This window comes from Dipteris shenzhenensis, chromosome 19 (assembly GCF_047967505.1).
Source record: "Dipteris shenzhenensis isolate YYH24624 ecotype China chromosome 19, Dip_SZ_1.0, whole genome shotgun sequence".
NCBI classification, from domain to species: Eukaryota; Viridiplantae; Streptophyta; class Polypodiopsida; order Gleicheniales; family Dipteridaceae; genus Dipteris; species Dipteris shenzhenensis.
The window spans coordinates 38,178,085-38,196,582 of record NC_141614.1 but is presented as its reverse complement, the minus strand read 5'-3'; the positions used below and the strand labels follow the sequence as shown (position 1 = coordinate 38,196,582).

At 42.3% G+C, this 18,498-nt stretch overlaps 1 protein-coding gene across 2 annotated transcripts in view; it reads right to left on the bottom strand.

The window, feature by feature from the left end:
* The window catches only part of LOC147890441 (LisH/CRA/RING-U-box domains-containing protein), a 47,050-nt gene that overhangs the window by 3,087 nt on the left and 25,465 nt on the right, over window positions 1-18,498 (bottom strand). For both annotated transcript variants that reach the window (XM_087390986.1, XM_087390987.1), the window contains exons 4-6: window positions 1,851-2,036; window positions 1,610-1,743; window positions 1,310-1,496 (exon numbers count right to left, since the gene is read on the bottom strand). In XM_087390986.1, coding sequence (XP_087247112.1) covers window positions 1,310-1,496; window positions 1,610-1,743; window positions 1,851-2,036 — 507 coding nt within the window. The remainder of the gene's footprint in view (window positions 1-1,309; window positions 1,497-1,609; window positions 1,744-1,850; window positions 2,037-18,498) is intronic.

Sequence of the window (18,498 nt, the reverse complement as noted above, 5' to 3'; positions counted from 1 at the left end):
TGTTCTAAAGACCAAAAATCTACACAGAAAATAAAAGGAAAAATGAAAGAGAAGAAAAAAGAGGTAAACAAAAACTTTTATGAAAAACAAAAGAAAGACATACTTAGCAAGCAAAGCAACACTTATGTCGTCATCAGTGCCCAAGCATAAGCAGCTATACTAGGTTTCTAAAGACCCGCGGAGTCCTTGGGCAAACCCCGTGCTTAGTAAAATACATCAAATAAACAAAAGAGAAATAAAACAAGAAATAAAGAAGAAAGGAAGAAGGTGAATAAGCAAAAATAGACAAGCAAGTCAAGAAACAAAAAACAAAATCTTCCAAAAAACAGGAATTAAAGCTCTCTCTCTCTCTCTCTCTCTCTCTCTCTCTCTCTCTCTCTCTCTCTCTTATTTAAAATATAAAAACACTTATGTATTGCTTCCTATAAAGAGGCAAAATTACATTCCTAACTTAGAAAGCACAAGCATACTCAATGAGACTCTCTTTTGAAACTAAAAGAAAAACGGGCTATTCAGCTCCCCGCTTTTTGTTTTCATCTTGTTCAATCATTCTAAACATACCTAAGGCCGATACACCATAGATAAAAGACTTCATATCTAAGATTGTGCGTACTTTTTCATTATTTTCCTTGGATTATACCTCTTGTGTAATAGTAAAGTGATCAAATTACTACATTGAGTGATAAAAGACTCCTTAGTTGTACAAAGGCGAGAAAATCTATGGAATTGGGAAGAAATGACTTCATATCTTGCCAAATCAGAAATGTTTGAGTCAATGTGAGGCATTTTTATAATGTGTAAAGCACTATATTCAAGTTGTTCACGTTTATCATAAATATCAACCTCTAATCCTATGGTAGATTGAGAAAGTCTGAGATCTAAGAAAACACAAGAATCCCCCCTTGAAGTGCAATTCAGTTCACAAGAGTCAAAAGATAGATTCCTTCTCCAAAAGCACATGCGTCTTTGTACATAAAGTCTTTAAAGTTAGGAGCATCTGGTACAAAAAAATCATCTATAAAACGCCTATTTTGGCTAAGCTTATGTAAAATGATAGGGCAGGTATTGATAGAAATAAGACGTTGCATAAACTCAAATTCAAAACTGAAAAGATAAAAGTTTGCTAAAAAGACGGCACAATTAGTGCCCATGGGGATTCCTATAATTTGTTCAAACAAAGAATCACCTATTGTGATGTAAAGATAGCTTGAATCTTGTGACACGTGCATGTGAAAATATTGACATTGAGTGAGGTATAAATTTCTGACCTTTCAAGAGAATTAAGAAATGAGCTGTTAAAAAGGATTACCTTTCTGCTGTATACATATCCGTTTGGTAAAACCAGGGGAGGATTATCTTCATCCATGAGTTCTTTCGTGATGTAGCAGACCAGCTTGGAATGAATGTGCTTCGAGAAAGGCAGAGGGGATGCAAGCTGCCTAAAGGTTTCTTGGGACAAAGGGTCCTCTTTCGTGCAGCCCTCCTCATAGCAGAAACTACAACAATTGTATCAGAATTAAGGAATACATAGTCAAATAGAACACGTGTATTTTCACAACTAGCTTAGCAGTCCACATATACTGTAGCCTATTCCAACACTAAAGGATACGGGGTTTTAAGAGCTGACAGCCCAGCTTGAAGGTGAATATTCAGCAAGGGTTCTGTTGTCATTCCATAAAGCCTGGAAAACTCTTGCTTGAACTGCTGAATCAAATTATCCCATTGTTTTGCATCAAATAGCGTCTGCTTCCAAACAAAAAGAGAGCTCTATAAAATCCCTTAATTGAAAAACCCAGAGTTTTAAATAAAAACAAACCAATTATATATTGAGTTGATGCTTGACAATTCACCTTATACCCAACACAATCAGTATTGCTTTTGAAAGCAAGTGTCGCCATTGCCTGCTGAAGCTCTTTCATATTGGTGCTCCCCCAGGGAGCAAGGTACTTTCTTGCATATGTGATTGCCTCCATCATACGCTCTCCACGGACAAATTCAATAAACTCTTGGAGTCTCAGCTTGAATTCAAATTTACTCTGCAGATCAGGCCATGCCTTATTTTATTTCAGCTAAAATGTCTTTCCCAAATCCCTCACCCATCTCTATGCTCAGTTTCCCACCTCCTCACTCGTCCTCAGAAAGAACCAGGCCAGGACAATTAACTGTTCTTTAAATTTTGGAAAAAGGCACACTCCTACATCCTCCATCTCATCTCATGTCCAGATTATGTTCAGCAGAACCTACTTAATCGCTGTCCAAAAAGAACTGTTTTATCCTTGTTTACCTGACATGCAGATCTGATAGACCCTAGACAGTGCAGATAAGTTGCAGGCCTTCAAAAGAGCTTGACAGGTAGAACAGCACTGTTACATTGTTTTGAAAAACTTTGACCTTATAACTGGTTCAACGTTCCCATTCAATAAGCTAAATATCAAGCGGATCCCCCACCTTTCCCATTTAGTCCATGCACACCAGCAAGTAAGAAGCAAGACACCCAAAAAGGATATTTAAGTCAAGACACCCAAAAAGGATATTTAAGTTAACAAAGAGGAATATAAGTCAAGACACCCAAAAAGGATATTTAAAACACTCACACATTCTTTAAATTTATTTCAAGCTTTCAATCTTGCTTCTCAAGTTTCAACTTCAAATAAATCAATCTTTAAGGATTGAAAAGCATATGTATTCTAGAATCTAGATATATGAACATTGAATCATTGAAAAAACAGAATAAAATTGTTTTAAAAAATATTTCAGGATTTGGGCGAAATAGAGTTTCGTGCAGAGCGTTTCGTCCTGTTTCGAAATGTTACGTGACGAAACGTTTCGTCGCGTTTCGACAGGACGAGACGCGTTTTCATGTGACTATGTGCCCAGGGTGTTACATCCTTGAAATATGCAAGTGGTCTCTAAGGTTAAGACCTCAGTTAGCATTGAGGGAATGTAGATATGTTTGCCATACCTGTCTTAGTAAAAACAATTAGGCTTGCTGACGTCCTTAAAACATCCCTCCAAGGGCTATCTTAGTTGTGACACCTAGGACAAGAATGGACACTGGAGGCATAAATACCTGACAAGAGCCTCATTTGGGTCCATGCTTGGAAGACGTACTTCAGTGAGTCACCAAAAATGTTTTGGGACAAACACTTTGAAACACGTTTTGCCTACGATTTTTCCAGCTGTTTCACCCACTTATAAGATATACCCAATGCATTATAGGTTATAACTTAGGCCCTCTCCCAAATATCCTCAGACCTCTCTCCTCCTCAAGACGTGTGTGTTGCAGGTAAACACCTCCTTAATCCCCCATCTACAAGAAACAGGAAATTCAAATGCATATACCAATTTTTCATTTGGGAAAAGACATCCAAGAGTACTCTAAGCAAGGCACAACTACTCTTGCAGGAGACCTAACACGAGGACAGATTCCATACAAGCTTCCATAACAGTAAAAGATAAAAATTGGATTGAGGAGACTAGCATAGCTAATGAGGATGAAAAAACTGTGCAGAGCCAAAAAGAAAATCATAACTGAGCATAACATACAGAAGTTGGCTCCGAGCATTGGTTAACATTGCTATGAATTTACAGAACATGAGAATGACTTTCAATAACAAGGGTAAGAAAGTGTAAATATCTTGCTACTGCTGTAGCATCCCTAGCATGTTAATATCTTCCACTTTGAAGTCCTTTCTTGGTTTTTGGGTATCACCGGCCTGAGGTTATGAGGCATAAAGATCGACATCTTTCTTGAGATTCTTCCCATTTGTTTGGCTCTTAATAACTCTAACTTCTGAGATGCCTCCAACTTTGCCATCGGATGTGTGTTAGCCCAACCCGGGGAGCATAATTTAGATTACCCGGTATACTTTGCGAGCCGCCAACTAAATGAGGCCGAGGTTAACTACACCACAACCGAGAGGGAAGGCCTTACCATGGTCTATGCAGTCAAGAAGTTCAGGCACTACTGGGGTCTCCCACCAAAATCATGCCATGTATTTGAAGGAAGGATCAGAACCCATCAAGAAGGCTCCTTACAAGTTATCGAAGGCGGAACAAGATGAAGTTGCCAAGCAAATTCAGGAGCTGTTGGACAAAGGTTCTAACACTCGTAGTCAATCTCCATTTGCTTCTTCGTGAAGAACAAGGATGATACTTTCAGGTTCTACATTGAATACTAGGAGCTAGATTCCCCATTCCTTGAATTGAAGGGATCGAGATACTATTCCAAGATAGACCTCAGGTCAAAGTACCACCAAATAAGAATCGAGACATAAAACTGCCTTCAGGACAACAAAAGAGCAGTATGAATTTAAAGTGATGCCTTTTGGGCTCACTAGTTGTCTTTGTGAGCAGAAAGGAGAACAAGAGTGATGAACAAGAGAGAGAGTGAGGAGAACGTAAGTGTACTCAATAGTGGACTGAAATGAAGTAAGTATAAAAGAGAAGTGAGGGGTTTTGTCTAATTGACAAAACCCTATCCTATCCACTAACCGTAGTCAGGGATTGGAGGGAGAAAAACCTCAATGAGGGAAAAGTGTCCCTAACTGACTTATTACAATACATTGGCCACTGCCTAGAATATAATAATAATTCTAACACCCCCTGCAGTGCCAATGTGGTGTACAAGGTAGTGATCAATCACCAAAAGCACATAAGTTTAGGACGCTGTGAAATGCCTCAAACTTCTCAAGTGGAACTGCTTTGGTGAAGATGTCTACAACAACAATCATGTGTTGACACATAGATCATACTGATCTCCCCTGCATGCAACTTCTCTTTGACATAATGATAATGAACCTCAATGTGCTTCGTGCGAGCATGAAACACACGATTCTTTGCCACTGCTATAGCACTCTGACTATCAGTGAGAATTGAAAAAAGACCCTTCAATAAGAGACGAAGATCAACGAACAAACGTCGCAGTAAAACCCATTCAATTGTCGCTGTGAAAGCTCACCTGTACTCAACTTCACATCAGGAAGTAGCCACTATAGATTGCTTCTTGCTCAACCAAGAAATGCAAGCTTTGCCCAAAAAGAGACAATTAACACTAGTGGACTATCTGGTATCATAGTCTCCAGCCCAATCTGAATCACTGTAAGCATGCATCTGCAAGTCAACCCCCCTGGGAAACATCAAGCCATAAAACTTTGTGCCTTGCAAATAACAGAAGATGCATTTTACAGCCTGCCAATGTGTTGTCTTTGAGCTGTGCATATACCTGCTCACCTGAGATACTGTATACTGAATATCGAGCCGTGTATTGCACAAATAGATGAGGCATCCAACAACCTGGCTGTAAAGTGTGACATCCACTGATTCACTTGCATCATACATAGTAAGCTTAAGTCCCAACTCCATGGGAGTGGCTATAGGTTTACAATCACGCATGTTGAACCTATCCAAGAGCTTCTGCATTTACTTGGATTGAGACATAACGATGCCATGCTTGTCTTGTATAAACATGCCCAAATCTGTCGTGTCAAATTCAGCTTTCAACTCAGCTTTGAAATCTGCAATTATTTCCTCATTTAACCCTATGAGCAACATGTCATCTACATAAAGAATGATGACCAAAATATGCCCCTCATCCTTCTTGATGTAGAGGGTGCTTTCCGTGAAACTATTATGTAACCCATTACTTGCCAGGAATGCATCAATCTTGGCATACCATGCACGTGGGGCTTGTTTCAGCCCATATAAAGCTTTGTTTAGCTTGCAAACCTAAAGTGCATTGCCAAAAAGTTCAAATCCAGGAGGTTGTTTGACATAAACCTCTTCTTGCAAGTCCCCATTAAGGAAAGCTGTTTTTATGTCCAACTGATGAACATTCCAAACAAAATTTGCAGCCATGGCAATAGCTGACCATATGGTGGTCATCCGGGGTGTAGGAGCAAAAGTATCCTCATAATCTATGCCCTTCTTTTGTGCATAGTCTTTTGCAACCAGCCTTGTCTTGTACCTGTCAATGGACCCATCTGGCTTCCTTTTCACTTTGAAAACCCACTTGGTACCAATGGCATGCTTACCTGGTGGCAAATCCACAACATCCCTGTTGGAATATGGAAAAAGAACTAGAACTAGAAACTGGAAATGGAAATGAAATGACAAGACTAAAAGACAAGAAATACCTTGAGAAGAGTGTAGACAAGACATAAGCTAGACTGATAGATTAGAATGATGTGACCCATTGAATATATGGGCCAAAGTACAAGACATAATGCAAGAGTGTTTATGGGATAATTGTAGAAGTGCCACATGGCACACACTCAAGACATAAAGACTAGACTTAGACTTAGACTAGGAAATAGTACACTTAGTGTGCACTTATCTCCAACACCCTCCTTAAGTGGACACTAGGAGTAAGACAGAAAGACAAGACTAGAGGACAGACATAAAGACTGATAGACTGAGAGACAAGATAGAAGACATGACAGACAAAAGATCCTGAGACACCCCTCCTCAAGTGATATCCTCATATGGGTCCACAAGGGTAGGGACAAGATGGATCTAAAACATAGTCAGATTGATAGACAAATAGACAGACAGACAAGACTAGATAGACAGAAGACTGACTGTAGACAAATAGAAAGACCAAGACACTAGAACCCCTTGACCTACATCATCGGTGGTCAAGGTGGTAGACAAAACATAGAAGTAATCAGAAAGCCCACTTTTCATCATGTAAGGAAGGAATAGCAGGATCAGCTGATGGAGATGTTGCAGCAACATGGGCTGAGGTAGATGCAGGAGCTGATGTAGAGGTTTTGGAGTAGCAGTCCCTCTCCCGGTGATTATCACGGCCACAAATGGTGCATGGATGAGCCTTGAAACAGTCCTTCTCCACATGATTAGTCTTGCCACAATGGGTGCAAGGCTTTCTTACCTTAGAACTGCCTTTCTTTGCTAAAAATGCAGTGTCAGTTACCTTGCGTTGTTGAGTTCTTTCTTCCTCTTGGAGAGCATTGATGATACCCTCAACAGAAGGATTATTATGATACTTGAAGGTAGTAGCATAGGAGTCAGGTAAGCTTTTGAGAAGCACAGCAATAGCAATATCTTCGGAGATGGGAGACTTGACTGACGCAAGCTGAACCATAAGACTGCGAAGATAATTGACATGAGAGGCTATAGTAGCTCCTTCCTGCATATGTAGATCAAAGAATGAGATCATAAGTGCAATCTTAGAGTTTTTAGAGCGGGCTCCAAAAAGAGTGTCCAAAGTGATCCATGCTTGAGGAGCAGACTGTATGTCGGAGATGTGATGAATGTAATCATCTCCAAGGCCGAGCAATATGATAGCATAGGCTTTGTCGTTCTTGGCAGCAACAACTTGCTCAGATGGACCTTCGGGAGCATTACGGTGAACAATGTCCCAAAGGCCTTCTTTCATAAGATGGCACTTGATTTTGATCTGCCAAGTATGAAAGTTGGACCCATTGAATTTGTCGATAGATATGAGAGAATGAGAGGAAGATGCCATGTCGGAAGGTCTTACCTCTTGCTAGGATGCAAGGGCAGTGTCTATTCCCTTACAATATTGCAGAAAATAAATGAGAGGAAGAGATCCCAGAAGCCGGTTCTCTCACCACTTTGTCAAGGCCATAGCATATGACAGCCCATCGAAGTAGGAGGAACCAGCAAAAAAAGAAGACTGTTCAGCAAACTGAAAGAGGCAAAGCTTAGTACCTCAATCCCGGGCAGAGATAGAGATGAAAAAGGAAAGCAGATCTTCGTGCAGATGAAGTCGAAGAAGTCTTCAGCCTGTGCAGGTACGGATTCCGTACAGTCGTACGGACTGTACGGATGTACGGACGATGGCGCAGAGTACTGACAAGGTACGACGACGTACGGACGGACGAAGTACGACGGCGTACGACGGCTGCGCAGATTTGTCGGTGACAGCAGATCTGGCGCTCAGATCTGGCTGAGCTGCGCAGATCTGAAGCGCAGATCTGGCGCAGATCTTTGGAGTGGGCGCAGAAATTTAGAGCAGGAAAAGAAAAAAAATGCAGCAGAGTCACGCAGATCTGGAGCGTGGCAGGGCAGATCTGCAGCAGGGGAGAGAGGAGAGAGAAGAGGCAGATCTGAGGGGGGGGGAGGCAGATTTGAGAAGAGAGAAGAGGGAGAAGAGGAATCAATCTAGCTCTGATACCATGTTGGAATATGGAAAAAGAACTAGAACTAGAAACTGGAAATGGAAATGAAATGACAAGACTAAAAGACAAGAAATACCTTGAGAAGAGTGTAGACAAGACATAAGCTAGACTGATAGATTAGAATGATGTGACCCATTGAATATATGGGCCAAAGTACAAGACATAATGCAAGAGTGTTTATGGGATAATTGTAGAAGTGCCACATGGCACACACTCAAGACATAAAGACTAGACTTAGACTTAGACTAGGAAATAGTACACTTAGTGTGCACTTATCTCCAACAATCCCAAGTCTGATTTTTCTCTATGGACTGCAATTGATTGTGCATGGCATGCATCCAATGCACATTATCCTTTGCTTCTTCAAAGGAGTCAGGTTCTCCTTCATCAAGAAGAGTCCCTGCATAAGCTATCTCAACTGAAAGAGCCCCCCCTGCGTGCCTTATTGCACTACAAGTCCTGCCAGGCAAAGGTTCCTCAAGCCTACTCTCCCTGAGAAGTCTGTAGCAACCAATTCAGGACTGTTTTGGCTACATGTACCTCTTGAATCTCTTGCCTGACAACTTCATCCACACCCAGTGGAGGTACAAAATCAGCCCATGGCTGAATCGGGCCATGTGGATGAGGAGAAGGTTGCTGCAAATTGTTTTCAGCATGAGCCTCAGGTGGGGAACCAAATGCTATAGGAAGCATCCCCTCAAAAACATCATCTGAAGAAGCGGGAATTGCAAATTCAGCATGTGTACGTGCTGAATTTTCTGAAAATATAGCATCTCTACTCACAAAATCCTTGCGAGAAGCAAGATTGCCGAGACAATAGCCTTTGCTTTGTGCACTATACCCAACAAAAATGCATTTAAGTGCCTTATCTGACAACTTGTGTCGAAACTGAACAGACACGTGGGCATATGTGACACAACCAAAAACTCTGAAGTGATCCACTAAAGGCTTTCTCCCATGCCATGCCTCATAGGGGAGTGATTGTCTTCAAAGCCTTTGTGGGAGCCAGATTCAAAACATAGTTTGCACACGTGAGGCCTTCGAGCCAAAACCTGAGGCAACTTTTTATTGGTAAGCATGCATCTATCCATCTCCATAAGAGTGCAATTTTTGCGCTCAGCTTTACCATTTTGCTGAGGTGTAAGCCTCCCTGTAAGCTGATGTGTGATGCCTTTCTCCTTCAAAAATGCCTCAAACTCATGAGACATATACTCCCCCCTCTACATGTGCGAAGTGCCTACACCTTGAGTCCTGTCTCATTCTCAACCATAGCAACAAAGTGTTTGAAATGCATAAACACTTCTAAATACCAAGTATTCAGTGTCTCATTGACACTGAGAGAGCATGCATCCTTTGAAAGATCGTAACTGCAAGTCAAAAAAGCATCTGAACTACCCACTGAAGAATCTGAAATGCAAGATAAAAAGGCATAGTGCTCTTCCACAAAGTTGGCTGTAACATCTCTCCCATCATGTGCATTTAGGAGCTGATGCATCTGACACGGACATACCTGAGTCCCTTCTCTTTTCTTTAGCTATGCGCTTCTTGCATTCACCGATATAATGTCTTGGCTTCTTTCAGCAGTGACAAATGCCCTTCTTTTTAGGCTTATCTGCATCACCCTTAGCCTTATAAGAGGGCTGTCCTGAATTTGCTTTATGCTGATGCATGGCATGCTCGCCAGCCCGTGTTGCCATATTTCTTTGTGTCTGCTCTTCCTACAACAGAAGTCCTACCAACTCATGAAAAGAGAGAGGATTGCTGCCCCCCCTCAATGACAAATTCAGCGAGGGGTGGAAACCAAGATAGGACTCACAAAGAGAAATCCGAGTGGTGGTAATCATCTCTGAATCCGGAATAACTTCATCAATATTCAGCAACTGCTCCCTCAAATCCTGAAGCTTTGTGAGGTGAGTGTTCATGGAATCTCCCTCATCCATATGCGTATGAGATAGCTCTCTCTTCAGGAAGGAAACTCTGGCATCATTCTTGCTGCAAACATACTCTCTAATATCTCCCAAGCTGCCTTTGAGGTCTTGCATGACCGAATGTGAGGAATAATGAACCTCTTGACAGAAAGAGAAATCACTGGTAGAGCTTGTGCATCCCTAGAATCCCATCTTTTCTGCTCTACTGTGGAAGCAACTGCAGCAGCAGCTGCTCCAATTACTTGTGCTGCATTTTGACCTCTACCCTTGCCTCCAACTCTAGGAGTGACAAGTGTAGCCACAGAATCTGGCCTTGCTTCATCTCCATTAGCATAATCCCAAAGATGTATGCTAACCAAGATGTTGTCTGCTAACCAAGATGTTGTTTACCATAAAACTCCACAAGGAGTAGTTGGTACCATCCAACTTGTCCTCTTGCAAGAGGACATATGCCTTCACGGTATACTCCCACCGTGACTTTGGCTAATTATGTTGCCTTATTCTTCAATTGAGCTCGTGTGAGTTCCTCAACTATCCATACCTTAGTCCCTTTCAACTTGTAAGATTGACAAAGAAGCTTTATCCGTAAATCTAGTGATTTGATCGTAATGATAGCATGTTCTCTCAAGTGTCAAATATTAGTTGCTCCATCATCATCATCATCAACCGTCCATTCAATGCTAGGCATTCAATGCTAGGCATGGCTGCTTTGATATGTGCAAAAGTTTCACTAAAGAATCCCCAACCTTCAAGGAGCACTCCTACTCTGATCTTCAGTGCATTGTCACATCTGGCTTCATGTTCCTTGATGTCTTCCTAGATTTTAGTTTTGTTTGCCTTTTATCAACCTCCACAACATCTTCTTGATTGTTTGTACTTTTGTGAGAGGGAGGGCTATCTAAAAACCTAGTGGTCGCCAAAGTGTTAAGGCTAGATTGCCTCAATGAGAGAAATGTATCGAAAATGGAGAGAGAGAAAGACTTGCAAAACACGTGCAAAGGCTTGTATTCCTCAAGGAGCTCCTAGATCCAATTATCAACTCCCACACCATACACCTCTCAATCAACACACAAAAGTGGGCATACAATAATATAGGTGCAATCTTGTAGAAACACGTGGGATAGAATAGATGCATCTTGGAAGAGGAGTGAGAGCACAAGATGTAACCAAAAATGTTGTTCACTATTGATTGTGAGAGAGGTGACTCTCTCTTATAGAAATGGGGAGAAGGTGGCACCTTCCCTACATCAGTGGCAATCAACCCCTACATCAGTGGGACTAGCCTAAATCAAAGGAACCTCCCATGTGGGGGCCTTTGGCTTACATCATCACTTAGGTCACACACTAGACACATCATAGCACTAGATGTGCCTCTACAACACACACACACACACACACACATGTGACTCCCCTAGATGCACACATGCACCATAGAGCAAGCCCTTGATCACACTTATCCCAACAAATCTCCAATGTTCCCTTCCACCTCCTCTAACGTCCACTTGCACAAGTGGCTCCCCTCATAAATGCAAATGTTTTTCTTCTATGTGCCTAAATTTACCAACCAACTCTATGCCTAACTATGGGTGGCATCTAACCGTGGTCAGGAGCTGTTGGACGATAGGACAATCGAATGGTTCGGACGGTCAAACCTGTGAGAATGATCAGACCTACAACAAATGGCCTATGAATCCAAAAAGTTGAAAGATGAGGAGAAGAATTACCCAACCCATGACTTGGAACTACTAGTTGTAAGGTCTATAGACATTATTTACTTAAGAGAAAGTTCAAATCATTCACAGATCATCAAAGCCTTAAATGGATTTTCACCCAACCAGAGTTGAATGCTCAGCAAAGACGATGGAATGCCACCATCCAAAAATATGACTTAATTGTTGGAATTATAGATATAATTCAGCAGTGACCAATGTAATATAATAAGTTAGTTAGGGGCACTTTTCCCTCATTTAGAGGTTTTTCCCCCTAACTGCAGTTAGTTCACTAACTATGGTTACTGACTACTAAGGTTTTGTCACTAGGACAAAACCTTATCCTACTCACTTTGTGTTGTACTCTTTACACTCTATTTTGCAACTACAGCTTCCTAGCTTTCGACTCTCTCACTCTCTCTAGCTCTCACTCTCTCCATTTCCTTCATTTGGTATCAGAGCAGGTTCCAGGCCTTTGAGCCCTCTGCTCCTTCTCGTACCAGCGCCTTTCCTCCAGCTCCAGTCCGCTCCAATCTGTCCGTACAGTCCGTACGACTGTACGGAATCCTGACGCATAGTGTCGTACAGCTCCTGCAATACCTCCGTACAGCTCCCGTAAAACATCCGTACTGCTCCCGTACAGATTGCCGTACATATCGACGTTGCTCCGTCCAGATCACCGTACTGTGTCGTACAGATCGCCGTACAGCACAGTACGGGTCATCGTACCTTAGCAGTATTTCGTACAGCGCCGTCCGTACCGCGCCGTACATCGCCATCTGTACCGTACATCGCCATCTGTACCGTACAGTCCGTACTGTACCGTACCACCGTACAGTTAGTACTGTACCGTACCTCCTGCACTCTTTACAGATTTGTGTGCATTTCTGCATTTTCAGATCTGTACTTGCAGATTTTCACAGGTTGCATTTAGCCACAGGTGTTCTTTGGCAGGCACATCTTGCAGAAAACCATAGTTTGGTTCAGTTGTTTGGGAGTATATTTGAGGCATTTTGCATATTGCAGACATTGCAATCATTGTGCAATTTTGGAGCTACATCTGGAGAAAAATTGGAGATATAGTCTGAAATTTGGGGCTTTTGTATTAAAATTGCAGATTTGGGGCTTTTAGCATTTTTACCCCTTTCTGGCTGCAATTTCTAGCCACAAATTGGGGCTTTTGTGTTTGGAGAGCATTTTTTGGAGTATTCAGTACATACTGCCTTTCTTGGAGTGTTTGGAACACTTTTGGCAGATTTTGGAGAGTGTTTTATGCTTGGACAGATTTCTGACAGCTCAAGTGCAGAAATCTAAGTTGCATATACCGCCCGTGCTTGGGTGTGTTTTTTGGGAGTTGTGCATTTTATTCCCAGTAAGGGAATTCAGCTTTGTATCTGCTTCAATCTCTTTCTCAGATATGGCCCATCAAAATCAGAATGAGTTCCAGTTCGGTGGTCTTTCACAGGAAGACAAATTGGATGGTACCAACTACTCCCTCTGGAGTTTCATGGTACGAAATATTCTGATTTCTCGCAATTTATGGGATTATGTCAATGGAGATGAAATCCGACCAGCAGATATTGCACCTGCTACCCCTCCTCAGCAAGGAGGTGGAAGAGGTCGTGCACAAGGTGCAGCTGCAGGACAAGTTGTTGGTGCAGCTACAGTCAATACTCCTGAGCAAAAGAGATGGGATTCACGGGATGCCTTAGCCTTGTCATGCATCTCTCTTTCAGTGAAAAGATCAATCATTCCGCATATCCGGTCGTGTAAGACCTCCAGGGCAGCGTGGGATATTTTGGAAAGCATGTATGCAGCACGGAATGATGCCAGGGTATCTTTTTTAAAAAGAGAGTTGAGCAATACACATATGGAGGAGGGTGACTCCATGTCAGCCCACCTCACTAAGCTACAGGATCTCAGAGAGCAGTTGTTAAATATAGATGAAATTATTCCTGATTCAGAGATGATTACAACCACTCTGAACTCTCTTCCTGAGTCTTATCTCAGCTTTCACACTTCGCTGAATTTATCATTGAGGGGGGGTGCAAATCCTCTTTCTTTTCATGAGTTGATAGGACTTCTGCTTCAGGAAGAGCAGACCAGGAAAAATTTGGCTTCACGTGCAGGTGAACAAGCCATGCTCTCAAAATTCAAATCAAAAACAAAGGGACACGCAAAAACAGCAGCAAATCAGCCTTCCAGTGGGTCAGGACAGCCTTCACAAAAGGCTAAAAGTGATGCGAGCAAGCCCAAAAAGAAGGGTTTTTGTCACTACTGCAAAAAGCCAGGTCATCACATAGCAGAATGCAGGAAAAGGATTGCAAAGGAAAAGAAAAACAGCTCAGGAATGGCTGTTTCAGATTCAGCCCCTTGTGCATCTGACAGTGGGGATGCTGCAGCCAACTTTGTTGGTCAAGATTATGCCTTTTTATCTTGCATTTCTGATTCTAGGTTGGCTGTTCCAGATGCTCGGGATAGTACAGCTTCTTGCAGTGATGATACATATGCATTTTTGACTTGCAGTTTTGACTCTCCTTCAGATGCATCTGCTTTCAGTGTTGATGAAACACTGAACACATGGTATTTTGACAGCGGTGCATCCAAGCACATCACTTCGAGGAAGTGTCTCTTTACTTCCTTGCATCCACCTCCTGTTGGTAAGAAAGTCACTTGTGCCAACAACTCCTCATATTCAGTACGTGGCACAGGAGAAGTTGAGCTCACTGCAATTGATGGCTCAATTTTCAGACTTTCTGATGTCTTATATGTGCCTGGCATAACCAAAAATCTCCTTTCAGTGTCCACTCTTAACAGAGAAGGATTTCAGGTCATCTTTGAGGATGACAAATGTGCTGTCCGGGACACGGAAGCTAACTATGCCTTAATGTTATCTGGTACTCTGCTGCGTGGGCTTTTTCAGCTTGATATTTTTCAGAAAAGAGCAGCTCATGCTTTGGCAATTTCTACCCCTACAGTTGCCATGCAAAATGCAGAATTATGGCATGCCAGATATGGCCACATGCATTACAACAGCTTAATGACACTTCAGAAATTTTCAATGGTTGATGCATTGCCACCTCTTGAGATACCTCCTCCACATGCCTGTGAAGGGTGCATTTTAGGTAAAATGCATAGATTTCCCTTCAAGAAGGATGGTTCAGTTAAAGCTGTTCGCAAATTACAGCTTATACACAATGATGTCTGTGGTCCCATGAGGACTCCGTCATTGGGTGGTCATCTCTACTTTGTCACATTTATTGATGACTACTCCAATTTTACTTGGGTTTATGGGCTGAAAAAGAAATCTGAAGTGTTCACAGTGTTTAAACATTTTTCAGCCATGGTTGAAAATGAAACCGGGCTCAAGATACAGACATTACGCACGGATAGAGGTGGGGAATACCTATCTGCAGAATTTGATGCTTTCCTCAAACAAAAGGGTATTGTGCATCAGCTCACACTCAGGCTGACCCCTCAGCAAAATGGCAAAGCTGAGAGGAAAAATAGAACCCTCATGGAGATGGACAGATGTATGCTGAAAAGCAAACACATGCCTCATAAATTCTGGTTAGAGGGTTTGATGTGTGCCAATTACATTTTGAACAGGGCTCCCACTAAGGCTTTAAAAACAAAAACTCCTTTTGAGGTCTGGAATGACAGGAAGCCTTCAGTGGATCACTTCCGAGTCTTTGGATGCCTTGCCTATGCACATGTGCCAGTTGAATTTAGGCACAAATTGTCAGATAAAGCCATCAAATGCATATTTGTTGGATACAGTGCAGAAAGCAAGGGGTATCGTCTCTACAATCCTGCTACACGCAAAATCATTGTAAGTAGAGATGTGATATTTTCTGAAAATTCAGCTCACACTCAGGCTGATTTTCAAATGCCTTCACCTTCAGAAGATGTCTTTCAAGGGTTGCTACCCATTGCTTTGGGTTCCCCTGCTGATTTTTCTGATCCAAATCAGAATTTACAGCAACCTTCAAATGCTTCAGTTCCGCCACGGGATGTCATGCCTCCTCCACAGGAAGTGGAACAAGTGGTACAGCAAGAAATTGCAGACATACATGCAGCAAAAACAGTCCCAAACTGGCTGTTACAGACTCTCCGGGAGAGTAAACTTGATGCTCCGTTACCTGGCAGGACTCGCAGTGCAGCAAGGCACATGGAAGGTGCTAATTCAGTGGAATCAGCATATGCAGGTACTCTCCTTGATGAAGAGGAGCCTGCCACATTTGAAGAGGCACAAGGTAATGTGCATTGGATGAATGCCATGCACGATGAGTTGCAGTCCATTGCAAAAAATCAGACTTGGGATGTTGTTGACTTGCCACAGGGTAAACATGCTATTGGCACACGATGGGTATTTAAACTCAAACGGAAGCCAGATGGCTCCATTGACAGATATAAAGCCAGGCTGGTTGCTAAAGGCTATGCTCAGAAAAAGGGCATAGATTATGAGGAGACTTTTGCTCCTACATCCCGGATGACTACCATCCGATCAGTAATTGCAATGGCTGCACATTTTGAGTGGAATGTTCATCAGTTGGACATCAAAACAGCCTTCTTAAATGGGGACTTGCTGGAAGAGGTGTATGTCAAACCACCTCCGGGTTTTGGAATTACAGCAAATGCACTTCAAGTCTGCAAGCTTAATAAAGCTTTATATGGGCTGAAACAGGCCCCTCGTGCATGGTATGCCAAGATACATGCCTTTTTGACCAGCAAGGGGCTGCACAATAGTCCTACTGAGAGCACCCTCTACATCAAGATGGATGGGGGGGAAATATTAGTCATCCTTCTTTATGTTGATGACTTACTGCTCACAGGGTCCAATGACGACAAAATTGCAGATTTCAAAACTGATTTGCAGACCCACTTTGATATGTCAGATTTGGGGCTGCTTCACTTTTATTTGGGGATCCAGTTCTCTCATGAGAGACGTGGCACTGTTATGTCTCAGTCCAAGTATGTTCAGAAACTTTTGGACAGATTTAACATGCAAGAGTGTAAGCCCATATCTACTCCTATGGAACCGGGGCTGAAACTCACAATGCATGATGCAGGAGAATCAGTTGATGCCACACTTTACAGTCAAGCTGTTGGATGCCTCATATATCTCTGCAATACTAGGCCTGATATTCAGTTTGCAGTATCTCAGGTGAGCAGGTACATGCACAGCCCCAAAACTATGCATTGGCAGGCAGTTAAGCGCATCTTCCGTTATTTGCAAGGCACCAAGTCTTTTGGCTTACTATTTCCCAGGGGGGGTGACTTGCAGATGCATGCCTACAGTGATTCAGATTGGGCTGGTGATTATGACACTAGGCAGTCCACTAGTGGCAATTGTTTCTTTTTGGGAAAATCTTGCATTTCATGGCTGAGCAAGAAACAATCTACAGTGGCTACCTCATCATGTGAAGCTGAGTACAGGGCAGCTTTCACAGCAACAGTTGAATGTGTCTGGCTGAGACGTTTATTTGCTGATCTTCATCTATCTTTGGAGGGTCCTTGTCCAATTCTCACTGATAGTCAGAGTGCCATTGCAGTGGCAAAGAATCCAGTGTTTCATGCTCGCACGAAGCACATTGAGGTTCACTATCACTACGTCAGAGAGAAGTTGCATGCAGGAGAGATCAGTATGATCTTTGTGTCCACACATGACAACGTTGCAGATATTTTCACCAAAGCACTACCACGTGAGAAGTTTGAGGCATTTCGCAGTGCCCTGAACTTATATCCGTTTGGTGATTGATCAGCCTTGTACATGACATTGGCACTGCAGGGGGGTGTTGGAATTATAGATATAATTCAGCAGTGACCAATGTAATATAATAAGTTAGTTAGGGGCACTTTTCCCTCATTTAGAGGTTTTTCCCCCTAACTGCAGTTAGTTCACTAACTATGGTTAGTGACTACTAAGGTTTTGTCACTAGGACAAAACCTTATCCTACTCACTTTGTGTTGTACTCTTTACACTCTATTTTGCAACTACAGCTTCCTAGCTTTCGACTCTCTCACTCTCTCTAGCTCTCACTCTCTCCATTTCCTTCATTAATATCCACTCTAAGCATGGAAGAAAAAATATATACCTAGATGAATGCAGGAACGTTCCCAAACTCATCCTCTAAAAACACAACATAGTGCAGTTTCAATCTCATGATAGTCACTCACAAGGTTGAAAACCATAAACTCCATCATGCATAGCAGGGACTAGCTACTATGACATCCCCACTGACGTCATCAGCGCCCAATAGTGGGTGTAGACCATAGTATAAAAATATGCTCTCACACATACAAATCCACACACCCACACATACTTGAGCATCCATTTATACAAAGTCTTCGTACTGAGTTTCTGTCGGCACTCCGGAGGTGAAGGGCAGACTCAGCCATGATGAAGGCTAGCACTAAAGGAGAAGGCTAATCAAAAGGTAGTCCAAACTCTCTTCATTCAAGCTACAACTGCTTGTGAAGTCTAAACATTTTCATTTTAGTCTCTCCCCAACGAGCATCTAAATCTAAATCTAGCTGATAGGGCAACGCACCATTTAAGATAGAAAGAATTATCACAATACCAGCAGGCCGCAACATGGAAGAAAAAATGTTGTAGCAAATGCCTTGAGCCGTAATCCTCTACGCCATATCTATGATTGAAAACCCCTGGATACAAGAAATTCAGGAAAAGTAGAT